At 41.1% G+C, this 18,446-nt stretch overlaps 2 protein-coding genes and 1 long non-coding RNA gene across 3 annotated transcripts; 2 read left to right on the top strand and 1 right to left on the bottom strand.

Annotated features, from left to right (window-relative positions):
* Positions 1 to 5,068: 5,068 nt before the first annotated feature.
* Positions 5,069 to 7,686, top strand: LOC113006439 (uncharacterized). Its single transcript, XR_003269753.1, has 2 exons — positions 5,069 to 5,918; positions 7,240 to 7,686. It is a non-coding gene; the product is annotated as an uncharacterized LOC113006439 (long non-coding RNA).
* Positions 7,687 to 8,942: 1,256 nt separating this feature from the next.
* Positions 8,943 to 14,539, top strand: eif2b4 (eukaryotic translation initiation factor 2B, subunit 4 delta). The gene is made up of 13 exons (XM_026142418.1): positions 8,943 to 9,040; positions 9,498 to 9,535; positions 9,640 to 9,820; positions 9,920 to 10,135; positions 10,951 to 11,033; positions 11,991 to 12,082; positions 12,182 to 12,296; positions 12,970 to 13,046; positions 13,157 to 13,259; positions 13,383 to 13,516; positions 13,694 to 13,871; positions 13,949 to 14,129; positions 14,242 to 14,539. The coding sequence occupies exons 1-13, from the start codon at positions 9,019 to 9,021 to the stop codon at positions 14,439 to 14,441; spliced, it is 1,620 nt and encodes a 539-aa protein (XP_025998203.1). The 5' UTR covers positions 8,943 to 9,018; the 3' UTR covers positions 14,442 to 14,539.
* Positions 14,540 to 14,645: 106 nt separating this feature from the next.
* Positions 14,646 to 18,343, bottom strand: atraid (all-trans retinoic acid-induced differentiation factor). Its single transcript, XM_026142419.1, has 7 exons — positions 18,185 to 18,343; positions 17,869 to 18,002; positions 17,251 to 17,319; positions 16,566 to 16,637; positions 16,364 to 16,485; positions 16,168 to 16,268; positions 14,646 to 16,076 (listed from the first exon to the last, which is right to left on the bottom strand). Exons 1-7 carry the CDS (start codon positions 18,275 to 18,277, stop codon positions 15,972 to 15,974), a joined length of 696 nt encoding a protein of 231 aa, XP_025998204.1. The 5' UTR covers positions 18,278 to 18,343; the 3' UTR covers positions 14,646 to 15,971.
* Positions 18,344 to 18,446: the final 103 nt, after the last annotated feature.

Raw genomic sequence — 18,446 nt, 5'->3', positions numbered from 1 at the left:
GGTAGCTCAGTTTTACATGCAAAAGTACCCTAGTCGCCCTTTGATCTTGTACTAATGAGTGCACATTTAACACCAGCAAGAATTTTATTATCTTGTTCCAGCAGTCAACAGGATAACCTGAAATACTTTTAGGACCTTACATCCCCCAAATGAGTTTATGTGGCTGAACTGTCTGGTTATGGAGATACTGCGAGTTTGATACTATCCGTGTAATATAAGCAGCATTAAATTTACACAACACCAGCGTCTTTTCCAGGAAAAATAGTTTTTTAATGTTAAACTTTTTTTAAAACATCAGTCGTTCTTGTATTTCTTTTTAAGCCACACTATCATAATTGCAATTTGGAATGATAAAAATAATTTGTTGTGACCATTTATATACCTAAACTGCTCAGAAGTGTTAAAAAATAGTGTTTGTTTTAATCTTGAAATTGTTATTGCCTTAATATGAAATAACTTGTTAAATGTTAATGTTAAAGGATTTTTTTTTTCCACAAAGGGCTCCTTCCAATTCTGCCTGTGTCCGCTCAGCATCTCTGCAGATGATGTATTGAGGAGCAGTCACTGAGAAGTACACCAAACTGCCTGAAAAGCAGTTTTCAGATGGTAGAGCGCAACACTTGGACAGAACAGACATCATCGATGCTCACTGCTGACTCTCTCTCTTTTTTTTTTTTCCCGTTCCTTTTTTTTTTGCCTGTCCCATTTGGCTCTTTTGCCATCAGAATTATTGTCTAAAGGCAAAGAAAGATGCCCAACGGATTCACTTTACCAAATTGACCATCCCAGCCTTGCCGTAATGGTCACTGCTGACTCTCACTTCAAGTGTTCTCAGCTGGTCGGCTGATTCAGCTGATCCTGCACTCTTTGACCACCATAAAACTCATCTCTGTTTCATCTCCGTGCCACTGCTGCTGTTGCTTCTCTTGCTTCTCTTCCTTCCCTTGCTTCTGGCTCTCCTGCAGTTGTCGTTCCCTTTTGGTGGGAGTCAGCTGACAACTGACTTACTCACGACCCCCACGGGTGCTTGGGTGTCCATAGGCTGCTCATTCTTTTGCCAGTAGCCACCGCAAAGTATCACGTGGAAAAGGAATGCTTAATGTGAGAAAAAACTGAGCTTTTGTCATGACCAACTGTGATGGAAATGTGCACAGCATCTTCACGTAGTTACACTGTTTAAAACGAGTGTCAATTATTGATTGATTTATTGAATGTATGCTTATTTTATTGGTTTTAAACTAAATGTGTTATATTTTTGCTGCCCTCTTGCTGGTTTTAATTACTATCCTGTTATTCTTTTAATTTTTAGGCTGTATCATTTTTATATCAAGTCCCTTTTTTTAATGGTTTCATGCACTTGATGATTTCTGTTTCTGTAAAAGACTTGGTTGTTTTATCAACAATAATGCATATGTTGTTTTAAATAAATATTAAAATAAACTAAATATTTATTACATACACAACATAGTTGTTAAACCTTATCCAAACTAAATGGTTCAGTTTAAGAAATTTTACGAGGAAATAATGAGCCTGAACAAGTAACAGTTTAATATCTTCCCTTATAATTACCCTTTATTATCCTCTACAGTGAGGCATTTAGTAAAAATTCCATCTGATTTACTACTATTTATATACACACATACTGTATATCGATACACAGGAGGATGTATGGTGTCACATCGCCTTCAGGTATTGGTTTCTATGACAAGAAACATTCACAAAGTGATCCAGTTATTATTTGAAAGACAGTGTTTAACAAACTTATTAGACCAAAAACTTGTTTAAAAAATCATATTTTTATTTATTAGGCAGGATTAAAACCTGAAATCAGGTTTTCAGAAACCCCTAAAACTGCTTTTTCTGTTCAGAAATGAAAATAAATAAATATAATTTGGCATCTTAATCTAAAACTAAAAACATTTTGTCAAATAGTCAATTTGAAAATTCATGGATAACAACAATAGTTACATTTTAGCACTCAAAACATTATTTGATTAAAGAGCTGGCACATACTTGTGGATTAACCATTACAGAAACATTCCAACAAGTCATTTTAGTAATTTCTAATACTAATAGATGCTATGATTTTTAATATTAGCAGTTAGATATGCTTGCCTGCGAAGTCATTTCAGCCTGTCATTGCCATTATGTAATTGAGCTGACAAAACATCCTACCATGCTTTGGTACAATAGCACAGTGAATATGATCGTTTAATAAAATTGTACTTAATTTGTCCCCTGCTATCGTCCAAAATCAGACCTCATGTGTCACCTCTGACTGCTGCAGTAGGCCCTTCTAGGGTGACACAGGCTCCAGTGTAACACCCAGAACCCTTTCATGTCCTAACTGTCGGGCTGGTGAGAAAAGTGTGGGATGTGTTTCCTGTTTTGGCACCTTTGGATGGCTTCAGTATCAGACTGAAGCCTAGTCCCAAGCACCTCGAGGCAACTGTTGTGGTGATTTGGTGCCATATAAATAAAACTGACTTGAATTGAATTACTTAGGGTGCCACATTAATAACAAGCTTTTTTCTCTGTGTTGGTGAAATGAAATGAAAACTCTTTGCTGTTTTCTAACCAAACACCAAACAATAAAGACGCTGACGTCACCAACTGCTGCATTTCCTCACTCCTAAATCTCACATCCTCAGAGCATCCGTTTAAATCCTTCTGTCCTCTCCTTGAATCATGTGGGCGAGTTTCCTTCACCTCTCCATCACCTGTTCTCTCTTTCAGCATAAATGCTGCTGACCTTTGACCTTTCTGCTCCATTGCTTTGCCACACGGACCGGGCTTCCTTTGGCAGCTGTGTCAACCTCGATGCTGGCAACTGCTGTGCCCAGGGAAGGACAGAGAGCGCCATTAATATCAGACCACGTAATGAGTCAGCAGCACAGTACCGTCTTACCATTGTCAGGATTAAGCAGCTCACTATTGCTTTTTCAACTAGGCCAGCTCCTAATCTTTTAGTGTGCCTTTAGAATACATTAAAAAATGTGTGTGAATTTTTTAGACACTTTAAGCTATTATCTGTTGCCATGATGCCAATTTTACAATCTCAAATCCCAGTTTTAGTCTTACTTCTAAGTTATTTGTTGTTAAGTTATTAAGTTATTTATTAACCCCCCACCCCCACCTTCCACCACCACCACTACCTCCTACAGGAGCTTTCCTGCTAAAAGAGGTGGGGGTCACTCCGTGTGCGTGTGCATGCGCAAGATCTGGTCTGGTGTCAGCTGCCACTTTATTTATACCAATAGAATTCCATATTATCCGCTGTTGAAGAAACTGCTCTGGAGTTCATCATTCAAAGCTCCTGTCTGCTGTCCTGAGGGAAATTATTTCCTCCTGCCAAGTGAAGTGTGTTGTGACCTCCCCAGAAGCAGTGGGACATTGGCAGCAGGGCAGATGGGTATGACAGAGGGGAACAAAGTGATTAGCAAACGGGGGCCCCGGTATGTGAACAGTAGTTAAAAATAACCTCCCTAGCCCAATTTGAAGATAACATGCAGCTTGGGCACTTAAGCCCCTTCACTGACTTTCCCCCATGTTGATTTAATTGATCTCAAAATTGGTGAGCAAGTCAAAATCCTGTCATCCAGTGTCCATGTTTACAGTGAGTTCTGGAAGTATAAAGAATTACCAGACTGGATGACTGGAAGTCAAATTAAAAAAAAACAAAAAACAGAAAAGGTGTAGACAGATGAAAAAAAAATCAGAGGGTAAGGTGAGCTCTTCTGAATGATGCATGACACATGATGAAGGAGAAACAGATGATTAGATGAGAGCGTTCGCTGGCAAAGCCCCGGCCTGTGCGCCAGTATGTGACAGTGATCAGCTGTTCCCGCAAAAGAGGAACACAAGGATTATGATTTGTGTCTTTACCATCGTGTCCGGTGCGAGCGACCAAGAATTCACTCAGCAACAAAAGTCATCTGATATTCCAAGCGCTCAGATGTAACAAGCAAGGCCGTGGCACATCGCTGGCATTAGTGGAAATGTTGCATTTGTGATACACCCTGGCTCGGCGCCATGGGAAATATTGAACAACTGTCGAATTTAGACAACATCCTGTGGGGTGAAAAAAAAAAACGGGAGCCACAAAGATGCAGCCAGGTTGCTATTTGTGGACGGCAAGTGCCTCGAAAATAGCGAGAGCGTTAGGTTTCAATATAAGCCCCTCTCTCTGAGCTTGAGCTTTCTGTGAATGAGGCCCGGGTTCCTATCACACCCAACCCCGGCGCTGATTTTAGAACACAGGTGTTGACCTTAGTGGAGCAGCTTGTGCTTGCTGCAGAGGAAAATGAACCCCCTGAGCCTGGGTCTGTTTGCCTCTACACTGCTGGTGATCAGTGCGTGTAGATGCTTCAGCGCTGTCACACCTTCAGACCTGTCATTCTATACGGCAGCACGTATCCTGAGAAAAGACATATTCTTCCAGGCTTTGGATTTTTGCCTCCTAAAGTGGCTCATTTCACATCGAGTGCTTGTGTTCTAAGAGTCATGGTGGCAGAATGGTCATCTTGTGGCCACTGAAGAATTTATTGCTTTCTTTTTATGATGCCACAGGAGCACCTATATATCCTACTGGCCATGCTTCGTGGACAGAGGTTTACTTTACAGTTTGTCAAAGCATTTGCCACATTTGGTGCACTGTGAAGCATACAGGCTTCTTATCATGTGATGTCTCCCAAAGGGACCTGTTTCAGTTGCCCGAATCACCGCATAAAGGGGCCTGAAATGTTATTTTGTGAACTTGATAAGCACATACGTCACTTTTTCCTCCCCGGTAAACGATGCAATGAAGCTAAAGTGAATCAAAGAAGCCAAAGAGGGCTGAAACTCAACCTTGGCTTCGGCTGTGACTCACGGCCTGCCGTAACTGCTGCTCTGACTGTACCCCCAGACCCAGTAAAACACGCCCCTCTTGCAGTTGCTTCCTTGTTTCTCCCTGTATCCCCTTTTCTTTTCTTTTTTCTTTCCCTTTCTTTTTTTTTTATCCAAAAAGGAGCCATTGACATTCGGTGTAAAATAGAGGCAGGGTGGGGTGGGGGGGGCCTGAACAGAGGAACGGCAGGGGTGTAGGATGTCTCGAGCCCAGTGTGAACAGCTGAGAGGTGTGATTTCACAGGCTGGCTCCCCTCTGTCAAAGCGCTGATTGGGCCGGACAGGAGGCGCAGGAGAGGCCCGGGCTTCTAAAGGACACCAACAGGTGGGAGGCCGCATTGGAGGGGGCCGCTCCTGGAGCCATAGAAAAGGCCGATCTGCAAGGCCTGCTGTGGGCACAATCCACTGACCAGATACAGAGGAGGATGGGTGATCACAGGAGAGCTGAGGGTGAAGCCGGGGAGTGGTTCTCAGAAAGCGGAGGGTTAGTTTCATGAGCTTGGCTTTAAAGGGTGGATAAAAGGCAGAGGACAACTTCAGGGATGAGGAGTAAGGTTGGTCTGAGTTTTGTCTGTTTTTGAATCACTCCTGTGATTTCTCCTTCTAAAACTTTAGTTCACAGCGCAGGAAGAGACAAAGTCATATGTCAGGCAACAGAATCTTCGGGTTACTGTGCTTGTGTGGTTTCAGCTTAACTTCAGCACAATATGAGTAAAAATCTGGTATCAAACCAGCTTTCTCTCACTTTTACTGAAGACACAGCACAACATGGCAGCCAGTTGTGTCAGGTGAGGGGAAGCTGAGATGTGATGCAGGAAAGAATCAGGAAATCTGGTGCCTCTCAGAGGAGTCGTCCTAGTCTAATTACAGTAGACGAGACAGACTTTCTGGTGGCCATTTGGTTCAGAAGTGTTTAGATTTATCAAGGAAGTCACCACTTGTGAAGGAGAGGTGGACTGAGGCCTTCATCTTAACCCCATTTACTCACCGTGAGAAAACCACAAGAGGAGGCGCAAGGAGACCAGACGAAGGTGAGTAAAACGCATTTTTTTTTAAAATCAGCTCAAGCTATTTTAATAAGGGGTTGCAATTAAAATGAATTGAATTTTTTCCGCTTTTAAGGATCACTTGACACAACTGTCGGCATCACGTTGACTTGGCATGGCACGATGTTTGGGAAATAAAAAAAGGACGATGACCTGTGTTTGATGGGAGCCGGTATTTGCCTCACCCGCCTGAGTTATTTAAACTCATTTCAGCAGCATCACACTGGCATTATCCATCAAGTATCTGCCAGTATGATCAGTCCCGTCATCTGTCAGTGTCAGAAAATTCACTTTTTATTTGTCTAATAAAACAATGGTCAGGTTTAACCCATACAAATTGCTTCTAGCTTCATGGAGATGATAGAAGCCACCATTCTGTGCCTCTCATGCTCCATTATTCCTTTATTCACTCACTCACTCTGTCACAGTTAACCGCTGTTAAGCCGGTTCTTCCCACTACTCTTCACGCGTGGCTATGAAAGGGTGCTTTGTGTCTCGAGGAGCAGCGAATCCAGTTGTTGTCCCTTGTGAGCACATGCTTCCTTATATCCCCATATTAATACGCCACTTATGGAATGTAAGGAAGTGTGTGGTTTCAAGGGGACCTGAGCATCGACGTCGACATTTCTCATATTGTCCTTTCATTTGTCTTCATTCAGAAAATTGTGTGAGGGTGTCTGTCTACTTTATGTGTGTGTGTGTGTGTGTGTGTGTGTGTGTGTGTGTGTGTGTGTGTGTGTGTGTGTGTGTGTGTGTGTGTGTTGTGTAAAGAGCTATACAAATACAGGCCATTTACCATTTGGGGGGTGTCAGAGTTCATGACCATGTGTGTGTGTGTGTGTGTGTGTGTGTGTGTGTGTGTGTGTGTGTGTGTGTGTGTGTGTGTGTGTGTGTGTGTGTGTGGCAGGACAACAGGTGAAAGGCCTGTTCCCTCTCCTTCAGCTCAGGCACGTGTGCAGTTAGCATTACTCCCAGGGCCGCTGATCGGGTCTCAGGGACTTCTTGAAAAATTCCTGCCCTGCCCCAACTGCTGACAGTCAAGGAGGATTGACAGAGCACAGCTGTCACCCATTATAGCAACCGCAGAGCTCTCAAAAAGGGAAGAGGGGAGGGAAGGGCAGAGATGCAGGAGCTGTCACTGAGGGTGAAAGTTCACTGCCGTGGGCTGGATTTGGAAGGAAACGGAGAGATGTCACCGGCTGTCAGAGTTCTCAAGCCTCTAAATAGGAACTATTTGCTTGGTAACACGGAGGCACTTGTTCCTGTGCTGTAACTTCTCCTTTTCTCTCTCTGTGTGTTCCATCAGGTAAGACTGAAGAGGATTCAGCAGCCCTTACTGCCTGCAGATGATGTCCATCTCCTACCGTCTTTCTCATGTCCCTCTTTTTCCGTGACCTTTACCCCTGTAACCTTTCCTCCTGACTGCCCCTCCCCTCCTGCTCTGCCTCTTGCTCTGCCACTCGCAGCTGAAGCAACACGCCTTGCTGTGGCTGGTCAAACGGAACCAAGTCAGGTGTTTCTGTGAGGTTTGGTCCCCTTCAACCAGCTACTGCGCCGTGAATTCAGTCAGCACACACCGGCTGGGAGTCAAACACGCAGTGACATTGTGGTGTAGCGCTGCTTAATCTGGAGGTGGTGAATAGAATAGATTTTACAGCACAGATGCAACGTGAATCTTCTTTAGGAGCACTATGTTGATTGTCCATGGTAATATGTGACTAGAAACCAAATAAAAGATCACTGATGATGTACAGTGTTGAATTCCTGTTCTTCTGATTCACGTTCAGTCCATTGTGTACTCGAGGAAAAACACAACGATACATTAAGTCTAGCAGTTGAGTCCACCTTATTCTGCAGAATAGACTCTGACCCAGTATGAGATGATATAAATATGAGGCCTAAAATGGCAGCAAAGTATAACTTAGTAAATTATTTAAACAGAAAAAGAACGCAGGTGTAGCAGTGCAGGGATAGACACTGTAGAATAGATGGGAAAAGCTAATATTACAGTCCGGGCCAGAGAATTCAGTACCATGGATAGCACGCATGATGTATATATACAGTAATATGCTGTTTCTAGCTAGGTTGCCTTCTGTGTGGGTGTGGAGTGTACACATGCCTGCAGACTATTTACAAACAGGCTGTGCAGAGGCAAGCCAACAATCTAATAACCCTGCGCTATATGAGCTACACACCAAGTACCACTCGGAGGTTTAGAATATCACTGTGCTGCCTGACTAGAGCTAGAATAAATCTCTTTTATCCCAACTTCAAGCTCAGTTTTAAATGATGAGGTAGGGATGTATCAATAAAAAATGACAGATCTTTTTACTTTTAGTGTTTGCATGAATTTTACAGTTATTTTGCACTCTACTGTATAGGTCTATAAATAGCACATATGCTTATGTCTGTGTATTTTTGTTCTTGTTTCACTCATATTTCATGTGTGTTTAAACATTTTTTATAAATACAGCCTGGGTGGAAACCTGATCCAAATTTCCTACAATGTGGGACAATAAAATCTGTCTTCAGTCTATTTTGTGATGGAGTATAATATACACACAAAAATGACACTCCAGCTGTCTCCATGAAAATAAACTTCCTCTAAGCATGCAGATGTAATGGGGATGCAAATAAGCATACAAAGAACAGCGCTGCACATCCCTTACCAACTTTTTCACTTCAAACCTTTTGTCAAAACCAGCTAAATCTGCTGCTGTTATTGAAATCACTGACCAAAAGCCAGGATGCTGAAGTTGTAATTCACTGGATCATAATATAGACAGTAAACTGATATTTAACGTCAGCATTTTAATCAGGAATAGACAGGCAATCTGTCCAGGGTTTACATATCTCCTACCCAATGGATGGATGGATATTTGGAAAATAGTATTAATTTTTAATGGGCATAAAACAAAGATTAAAATATCAATACTATAGTCTAAATATCAGGAGAGCAAATCAATATGCTTAATATTAATGTGCACACACTCATCAACATACAACGTCATCCACCAGGGGGCGATATACGTTTCTATGGTAGTAGTTTCTACAGCAGAAGAGGAGGTGAAGCAGCATCGTAAACATGGCTGACAGTGGAGTGATAGGTGGGTTTCAGAGTGTGTAAATAGCTGTAGTTCATTTGGTTTTTCCTTTTGGTTCTTATTCTTTAGTTGCAGGAGTTACGAAGAAGTATCTCATACTCACAGCGCTTATTATGTAGACTTTGTTATTAGCTGGTAGCAAAGTTAATTTCCCAGATGCTAGACCTGCTAACGTTAGCGTCGAGAGCATGTAAACGGTACTCATGCCGTAGACAGAGAATGTATTGCATCATCTTTTCGAGTAGTTTTAAAATGTACAATACTCATGTTTCTAGTTGTCACTGTGCTGTGACGATGATGCACTACACTTGTTTTGTTACTGATTTCGTTGACACGGTGCAAACTAAAAGCAGCTAACAGACTCGACCTTAATATCACCGCCTCTTGTGGAAAAAGTAACAGAACTACGTTATAATGCTAAATAACCTAATATTATCATCCTCTGTTGCTCGTCTTACAGACGGACCCGGGAGGAAAGATGAAATCGAACGCGCAAAGGTTAGTCTAGGTGTTTTCTTGAAATTTATTACAGCCTTTTGTGTGGATAAATGCTTTCCTTAATAGTTAGGTTTTTCTTGACGCCTCTTCCTGTCACGTGACAGAGTGAAGGCAAAGACCTAACCAAGGAGGAAAAGCAACGGCTGAGGAAAGAGAAGAAACAGCAGAAAAAAATCAAAGAGAAAAAAGATGACAAGGCATCACAGGAAAATGAGAAGGAGAAGAAGCCGGTCACTTCAGCAGCTCCAGCATCCCAGCCCCCGACACAACCCACAGTGCAGAAAGGTGCCTCCCATTTAGGCAGCAGCAAGTGTTGTTGTATCTGGGTGCACAGTGTGATTCATTCTTTATCCTAACATCTGTGTCTGTTATGGTCTTTGTCAGCTCCTTCAGCAGTGCCTGCTACTGCACCTGTTTCTGTGCCTGCCTCGGAGGCTTCTGTGCCGGCGGACAAGCCAACAAAGACTAAAGCGGAGCTGAAAGCTGAGAGGAGAGCTCGGCAAGAGGCTGAGAGGGCCAGCAAACAGACCAAGAAGGGAGAGACAGGACAGCAGGCAGCCACGAGCAAACCAAAAGCTCCGCCCAGTGATCTGCAGCCAGGTACTGCTGTTGCACCTAACATTTGCGCGTTCAGTTTTATCTTTTGGATAATCTAACTCAAAATAATCAAGTCAGAACAACAGACAGCTACCTGTAGAACTTTGAGAAGCTGTTTTTGCCAACACAGAAGCTGGCTGTGATAAATACAGACTAACAGTGATCAGTGATTGTTGTAGGGTCAAACGTTGGCCTCATGATTGGCTGCAGGGAAATATGCTGAAACAAGACTGACTGGTGGTAACTTCACCAACAAGGTTTTGGTGCCAGTGAAGTGTTAAATGTAAAGGTCAAGGTCATGTGATATCGGTGGCAATGGTAATAAGTGTATCAGCAGTAGAGCGACTGATTTTGGAAGGTGAACCTGTACAGAAATATGGGAAAATATGAAGACATTAAACATGTAATACAGACTGAAAGCAATACAGCTGCTGCAGACAGACCATCAATATGAGTGTGTAAGAGGGGAAAATGACTGTAACGTAATAATATATCAAAAGTGTAAGCTTTAAGTGCTTTGGTCAGTAAGGCTAGACAAGACTTGATAAAGTTTAGCCTATTTACATGTGAACGGAGATATTTTTTAAAACTGCACGTGTGGACGGGATTTTTTTTTAAAAACGGAAAATCTCAGATTCCAAAAATACCCTTGTACGTGTGAATGTAGCCTTAGTCTTTGTTCAAATTTGACAGTGCAAATACCTGGATAACATAAAATCCTGCTTCGCAGTACAGCTATTTAGCATCTCCCAAACGACCAGCAGAATTTTTTGGCTCGTCAGCAAACTGGAGAATATTAACACTCTTTGCATTTTCAGTGGTGAAGAGGCTCCCTGAACACATTCAAGTGGACAACCCAGACGTTTTAAAGAAACTTGCCAAGAAGTTGGAAAGGCAACAGGTCAGTATTGCTGTGAGGAACTTCTGAAGACCCTTAAAAATGATTCAAGACACACTGAATACACACGATACATAGTGATTCTAAGTAACCTTTTAATTTGTTGTAAGGATGGATAGATTCATCGGGAAATGTTTGACTTATTTTATGAAAATGGCTTTATCTTGGATGCTTCAAGTAACTATTTTTGTTTGAATCTAACATACTGTATTGTAAACAAATTCAGTTGATGGAAAAAAACACTGCTGGTATGTTTACAACATGTTATATTGGACAGAAGTGTGACATTTCCTGCAGGTGCATGGTTCGTTTTTGGAAATCTAAGCTTTTACTAGTTAAATCTGAGACATTCTCTAATTAAACAAAAGTCAGTCAGTTGTATACATAAATAGAATTCCTGTTATTTGTACAGTAACTCCAAAATAAAGTAACTTTATTTGGTTGAGTCATTGCAGCCAGTAACCAGCAGTTGTGATTGCATGTGACTGTATCCAACATTTCTTTCAGACACCAGAGCACTATGCTGCTAAAAAGGTATAAGCCATCGGCGTCTGGCTTTACAGAATGTGTGCCTTTAACCTTTTTGGTTCTGTTTCAGTTGCTAACCTGTTATCTTAATCCGGTTTAACCCATTATTGTTGGTTGTTACAAACTTAATGGTAGAGATGTAAAAACATCTCTTCCATGTAGACAGCTGTTAAGTTGGCAAGTAGGTTTTACAGTATGTGTGTTGTTTGCTGTGGTCACCGAAACACCAGGCTGTCCGTTGCTTGCTGCTGTTCTGTTAGTCATAATTTATTATAACAGTAATTTTTAATTTTGTCAGTTTTCTTTCTATTAGGTCTACACAGAATTCAAAGTTTAATGTAACTCTTAATGAGCACAGTCTACAGACTCCCTGTTTTCACCTCATTAACTCAGCTGTAATCTCTGACCTGGTGTACATTTTGTGCATTTCAGATCCCGCTGCGCTCAGATTATGGCTACAAAGTCAGCCTGTTTTCTCATCTCCACCAGTACAGTCGCAAAGCTCCTCTAACACAGCAACTCAGGTAAACTGACTTTAAATTGTATGTTACAGTGTGTTGTTTATGTCATGTTATAAGATGTAACCTCTTAAGATTTCCTTAAATCTCTTTTGTGGTTTGCAGCATTCCTTCCACAGTGATTCATCCCGCTATTGTCAGGCTGGGTTTGCAGTATTCACACGGCATTGTTGCAGGATCCAATGCTCGCTCTGTCGCCCTGCTGCATGCTTTCAAACAGGTACAGTCCCAACATAGACCATTCATTCTTCAAACCCCACTGTTCCCTCTCTCATGGGCAAGGCTAAGGCTGACACAGTGACCGTTTGACTGCAGTCAGTTACAAAGAAGTCGGCCAGTATTGGAGAGGGTCCATGTTTTTACTTATCAGGAGACATTGTAAAAGTGAATCTGGTCATTAAAATCAGGTAGATACAATCTCAAATTCACACCAAGTTGAGAGCGTGTAATGCTCAGAGAAGCTGCAAAAAAAAAAAAATTCAAGGACTAGATCTCAGACTCTACACGCCTCAGTGAGTTCATGACAGTACAGTTAGAAAAACACTGAACAAGTATGGTTTGTTTGGAAGTGTTGTCATAGGGAAAGCTTATTCTTTCTAAAAAGAATATGGTGGTATAGCTTAGCTTTTCAAAGTTGCATCTGGGCTTGTTTTACAGCCACAGGACCTGGGCACTTTGTAGTCACTGAGTTTACTACGAGCTCCTATGTATATAAAAGTATTGTAAAGTCAATGTGAGGCCATCTGTCTGACACCTAAAAGTCTGGCCTTAATTGGGTCATGCAACAGGACAACGATCGCAAGCACAGCAGCAAATCTACAACAGAATGACTGGAAAAGAAAAGAATGTTGTAATGGCCCAGTCAAAGTCCAGTGTTTCATTTTTCCCTTCAGGTAATAAGGGATTACACTACACCTCAAAATGAAGAGCTATCAAGAGACTTGGTCAACAAGCTAAAACCTTATATCAGGTAAAGGAAGAAAAATACTGATTTTAGTCATTCATCATTATTTCCTACACTACTGACACGTTTTTGGTTTAACACATGAAATCATTCCTTTTGCTTTGTTTTTATCTCAGTTTTCTGAATCAGTGTCGCCCTCTGTCAGCCAGCATGGGTAATGCAATCAAATACATCAAGAAGGAGATCTCTAATATTCCTAGTAACTGTAAAGAAGACGAGGTTAGTGACACTCGTGTATTTGCAATCACATAATCTGTTTAAGTAGTGAGACTTTTATCACACTGTGTGGTTCATTTTAAGTTTCCAATACTTGAGAACTCATGCACTTCCTTTTGTTTTTAGGCAAAGAACAAACTGCTCAACTGTATCGAGTCCTACATTAATGAGAAGATTATTCTTGCTGGTGTAGCTATTGCCAAGTGCGCCATAGAAAAACAAAAGATCAGTGATGGAGATGTGATCCTAGTTTATGGATGGTAAGTCTCTAAAAGCTGCGTGCATGTACTTGGTTTCAGCTGTTAAATCTGTTCTTTATTAGCGAGCATTGCTTAATTGTTTATTCTTAACGCTTTCTCTTCCCTGTTTTGGTTAGATGCAACCTTCCTTCCGCATTTTTGTCCTGACATTAAATGTTCCTCTCTCCTCCCTGACAGCTCGTCACTGGTCAACCACATCCTTTGCAAGGCCTTTGAGAAGAACAGAAAATTCCGTGTTATTGTTGTGGACAGCAGGCCTCGGCTAGAGGGCAAGGAGGCCCTGAGGCGCCTGGTTCAGAAAGGCATCAGCTGCACCTATGTTCTTATCTCTGCTGTCTCTTACATCCTTCCAGAGGTAATCATGGAGCTACACTAGAGTAAACCCCAAAATATTTGGTTCTAAGCACAATGAGTTTCTTTATTCTCTTCTAGGTGTCAAAGGTTTTCCTTGGTGCTCATGCTCTGCTGGCTAATGGTTACGTCATGTCTCGAGTGGGGACATCACAGATAGCTCTGGTGGCCAAAGCTTTTAATGTGCCTGTGCTGGTGTGTTGTGAGACCTACAAGTTCTGCGACAGGGTGCAGACAGACTCCTTTGTATCTAATGAACTCGGTATGGAAAGTGTTCAGTTGCTACATAAATGTCTGCGAGCCTTTCAGCTCAATTTGTCCTTTTGCTCAACTTTATTTCCATACACCAGTTTATCCTCATCTTTGCTTTCCAGATGACCCCGACGACCTCATTGTAACCCGTAAAGGAACGACTCCGCTGGAGGGATGGGAGAACGAGTCCTCTCTCGGCCTTCTTAACCTGGTCTACGACGTGACGCCGCCTGATTTCGTAGATCTAGTCATCACAGAGCTCGGGATGATCCCGTGTACCTCTGTCCCCGTGGTGCTGCGAGTCAAAAACGTGGACCAGTGAACAACTCAGTTTGTGTGCACCAGAGCTTGTACACACACAACAAATTGTGCTTTTAGCATGCAATAAATATATATCTGAAGTGACATATGCTTTTTAAATTGAGTCCATGTGTGTTTTTATGGTAGTATTGGATGAATGGAAATATATTTCCTGGCCTAATGTGACAAGGCTGTTCTGTTTATTTAAAAAAAAAGTAGTGCTAGATGTTATAAGACCCACTGTTTATTAGAAACAGAACAATTAATTGTCAATACAATCCCACTGAGCGTCACAACACTAGTTATTAACCATGGCATGCAATTTGAAACAAGACAGAAATTTTTCCTAATTACAGTTGGAGTTGAAGCATCAGATAAATGTTATGGCTCCCATAAAGTTAGGTTTAATGACAAAAGAAAAGTAAGACATTAACCAGGTACTACAGTTTTTGGTAAAGCAGCTAGGAGTTTATGTTCTCACTGCTCATATATCGTCACCAAGTTCAGTTAAAACCAGGAGAAATATTCTGCATGCTGTAGATGCACTCTCTCCTTACAAGAATTATTTATTAGTTGCAATATTTAGTCAGTGCATTAACATTCAGACAACTTATTTAGCCAGAAGCAATGTATTGAACATAGAGCAACTAGAGCTGCCCTTCAACACTGAATTTTCCCAATGGGAGAACACAACATTTTAACAGCTAGAAAATCAGTTAATGTACAATTAAATCCTGTATATGCATAATGTAAACATGATACTCGAAGCATAGAAACAGATATCCTGTTTTAAAATCTTCAGTAGAACCCTGAATCTCACTGGAGAAGAGTATCAAAGGAGGTTACCCTTGAATCTCAAGACATTTAGCACATGTGGCCTATAAACAAAATGTGGCTGTAACAGACAAGTATCTTCCACATTTTGTGTTTTGTCTGAAATTGAAATTAAAGATGTAAATAAAAACATCACACTTCAAAAAGAGGTTTGTTGCAAAAGAAAGGATTTTGTGTCGCTCAACTACATAGAAAAAAAAAAAAGGAATTTAACCTATTGGACTATTAAAATAATTTTTAAAGATGTCAAATAAGCTTGCACCCTTAAAACAAACTTAGTCTTTGCTGTCAGTAAAGTGGAAATTCAGCACGTCTGCCCAGACAGGTTTTAGGACTGAAGACAGTATTTGTGTAAGTGCACATAGTTTCTGAAGGATTTTGTAAAACACAGTGTTTTCCCTTCTATCACATGGTGTCAGTCAAATACATTTACAAATATAATTGATGTGCTAATAGTGGTCATTTTTGACAAAAATATTTGAAATGCGGAGCAAATCTTTTCTTTAAAATTGCACTGAAACATCTTTGAGGTCAAACGTGTAAATTTCCTTGAAACAAAAAATACAACAGACCTCAAAAAGGTGTAAAATGAATAAAAACACATTTAAAAGAAGCCCTGTAAAAGTCCCCTCAGACTTTGTCAGCATTTTCCCCTATCAGTATCTTCCCTTTAAGAACAGTCAGTTTGAGATTAAAACCAGCTGACTAAGGTTCAGCTTTAGAGTGATTTGGCTTTACGTCTCTGGGTGGCCCACAGAAGAACCGAGATCACAACCGTAGAAGCTGCAAGAGGCCCAAAGACTTGCAGAGCTGGGAACTCCCCCTATGGACAGTTTTAACAAATGCACAACTTTAAATAATCGAAAAGCTTAGCATCAAAAGGTGATTTGCATAAAGCTGCTTGCAGAACCAACCTCTCGAAGACACTTGTATCCACGGAAGTTTTCAGCGCAGCTGCACTCAAAGAAGCCTGGGCCGAAGGGGGCACAGAGGGAGTTCTCTGGACAGTTCATTGCTGTGGATTACCAACAAGTATGAATAGATGTCACGTGTAACATATTTAACTGTAGTTTTAGATGGCATGTGTCACAGCAAAAGTTAGGAACTTACACAGTTGTCCAGTCTCGTTGCATATATTCCTTTGGCCTTCACAATGGCGATTTCCCTCTTTGATTTTAACCTTTTCCCAAGATGTGTTGCTTCCCGGACAATCTATATTTTGTGGTAAAATCCTACAGAGAAATTAAGTTAGAAAAAAAAATCTCAATCTAATACTGAGGAGAATCTGTCATAATTTGGGTAAAATACTTACATGTAGTTTAACTTATTAAATCCTTGAAAAGCTGTATCACTGATGTTGACAAGGGGATTGAACGAGAGGTCTCTGTAATATAAACATTTATAGGATGCATTTAAAAGAGCGACCACATAGATAAAAACACTAGCACTTTCTAGTACAACTATCAGTCATCCAGTCACACTGCACTTGTATCTATGCCTAAAACACTTTGTTTAACTTTGATACATCTTGCCCAAGGATACTTCAATATGTGAACCATTTGGTAGAGAAACTGCTCAACCACAGCCGCCCTGTGTCTTCCTTATTTGCTTCAGCTATATTTATTTTTTGTGAAGTTAAATCATTTTAGTGCTTGCCAGAAGGGGAGATAAAAGTTGTTATGCATGGCCAGAAATAGAAACTTTCCTAAACTCCTGCTGCTCAAGAATGCTTTTATGAACATGAAGATCATTCTGAGGAATCGCCTGCACATGTGTCATTTGTCTTTCTCGGTACACCAATACAGGCTTTTACTACAATTTTTCATATGAAATGTAAACTGTGGAGTAGCGATAAGAGCAGTTATTTCCTTTTGAATTAAAAATAACCTTACAATCAAAGAAAAAGCATGTGTAAGCAGGAGCTTCTGTTGTTTTGCGTGCAGACGAGAGGATTATTTGTGCAAAAAAAGATGTGAAACTGTATTTACTGTTCTTACATCATGAAAGCTGTTGATGCTCCCTGAAGATCCTGCACACAAGTTAGTGAACAGTTGGACAGATCCAACCTGACAAACAAAAAACACAAATAAAGTTCAGATAATGAAGAACTTCCTCTTTCAGCTGCACTCTTTAGGGGTCACTACCAAATTTGATCATCTGCCTCCATCTCACCCTATCCCTAGCATCCTTCTCTACCAACTGTGCATGTGCTTCTTCATTATATCCATGAATCATTTCTGTGGTCTTCCTCTTTTTATTCTGCCTGCCAGATCCACATTCAACACCCTTTGTCCAATATATCCCACTATCCAAACCATCTCAGCTTTGCCTCTCTAACTGTGTCTCCAAAAAACCCAAATTGAGCTGTACTTCCTAATGAAAATGCTAGCACTGCCAATTCTGCCACCTCCAGCTCAGCCTCCTGTCTGTTAGTGAGATTATGAAGACGAAACCTTTCCCACAAGTTAATACACAGTCAGCATTGGAAGTCACTAGAAGGAAAAAGACATTTACATTTTCTTTTTTTTTTAACAGTTATTCACAAAATAGCTTAACAAATCTTAGCTTGGGTGTAAATTCTGTTTCCGACGGACCCTGAAAGCAGCAAATCCTACCCGATGATGTGTTCAGGGTCGTTTGTGGTGTCATTTCTCAAACAGCAACGCCCGTCTATCCGTCCAGCGGATAAGAAGCAAAAGTGACCGACCTCGGAGCTGTTTAGGATGGTCCCGCCACACAGGTTACATACCTGTGGTTACACGTCATAACAAAGAGAGGGGGGGGACACCTGTAAACAACAATCTTGCTGGCCATTTCCTTTCTGGCACATACAGCTACACCAGAACCTGTTGTATTATTAGTAATATATATGCGCCACAGAGTTGTTGAAGTAAAGACTACAGTTATTGCATTTAGAAAGCCCAGCCTTACCTGCAGCTCGGTCAGCTGATAACTTGCTTGGAAAAATAAATTAAGGATCAAAACAAGCGCCACAAATCTCATACAGCTACATAAAGCTTTCATTTTTAGCAACTGGAGTCACATGATCAGACCGCAGCAGGGCACGTGACAGGAAGCGGGTCCAGCATTTTATGACGTTTGCAGGATTTTATGGGATTTTAACTAACATTACCTGCTTCTGTACGCTCTCTGTTACACACAATCACAAACAATAGTATAAAATTATGCCGTA

Source organism: Astatotilapia calliptera, chromosome 15 (assembly GCF_900246225.1).
Source record: "Astatotilapia calliptera chromosome 15, fAstCal1.2, whole genome shotgun sequence".
Taxonomy (NCBI): Eukaryota; Metazoa; Chordata; class Actinopteri; order Cichliformes; family Cichlidae; genus Astatotilapia; species Astatotilapia calliptera.
The sequence above is the reverse complement of the archived record's forward strand: the minus strand, read 5'-3'. Positions and strand labels throughout refer to the sequence as shown.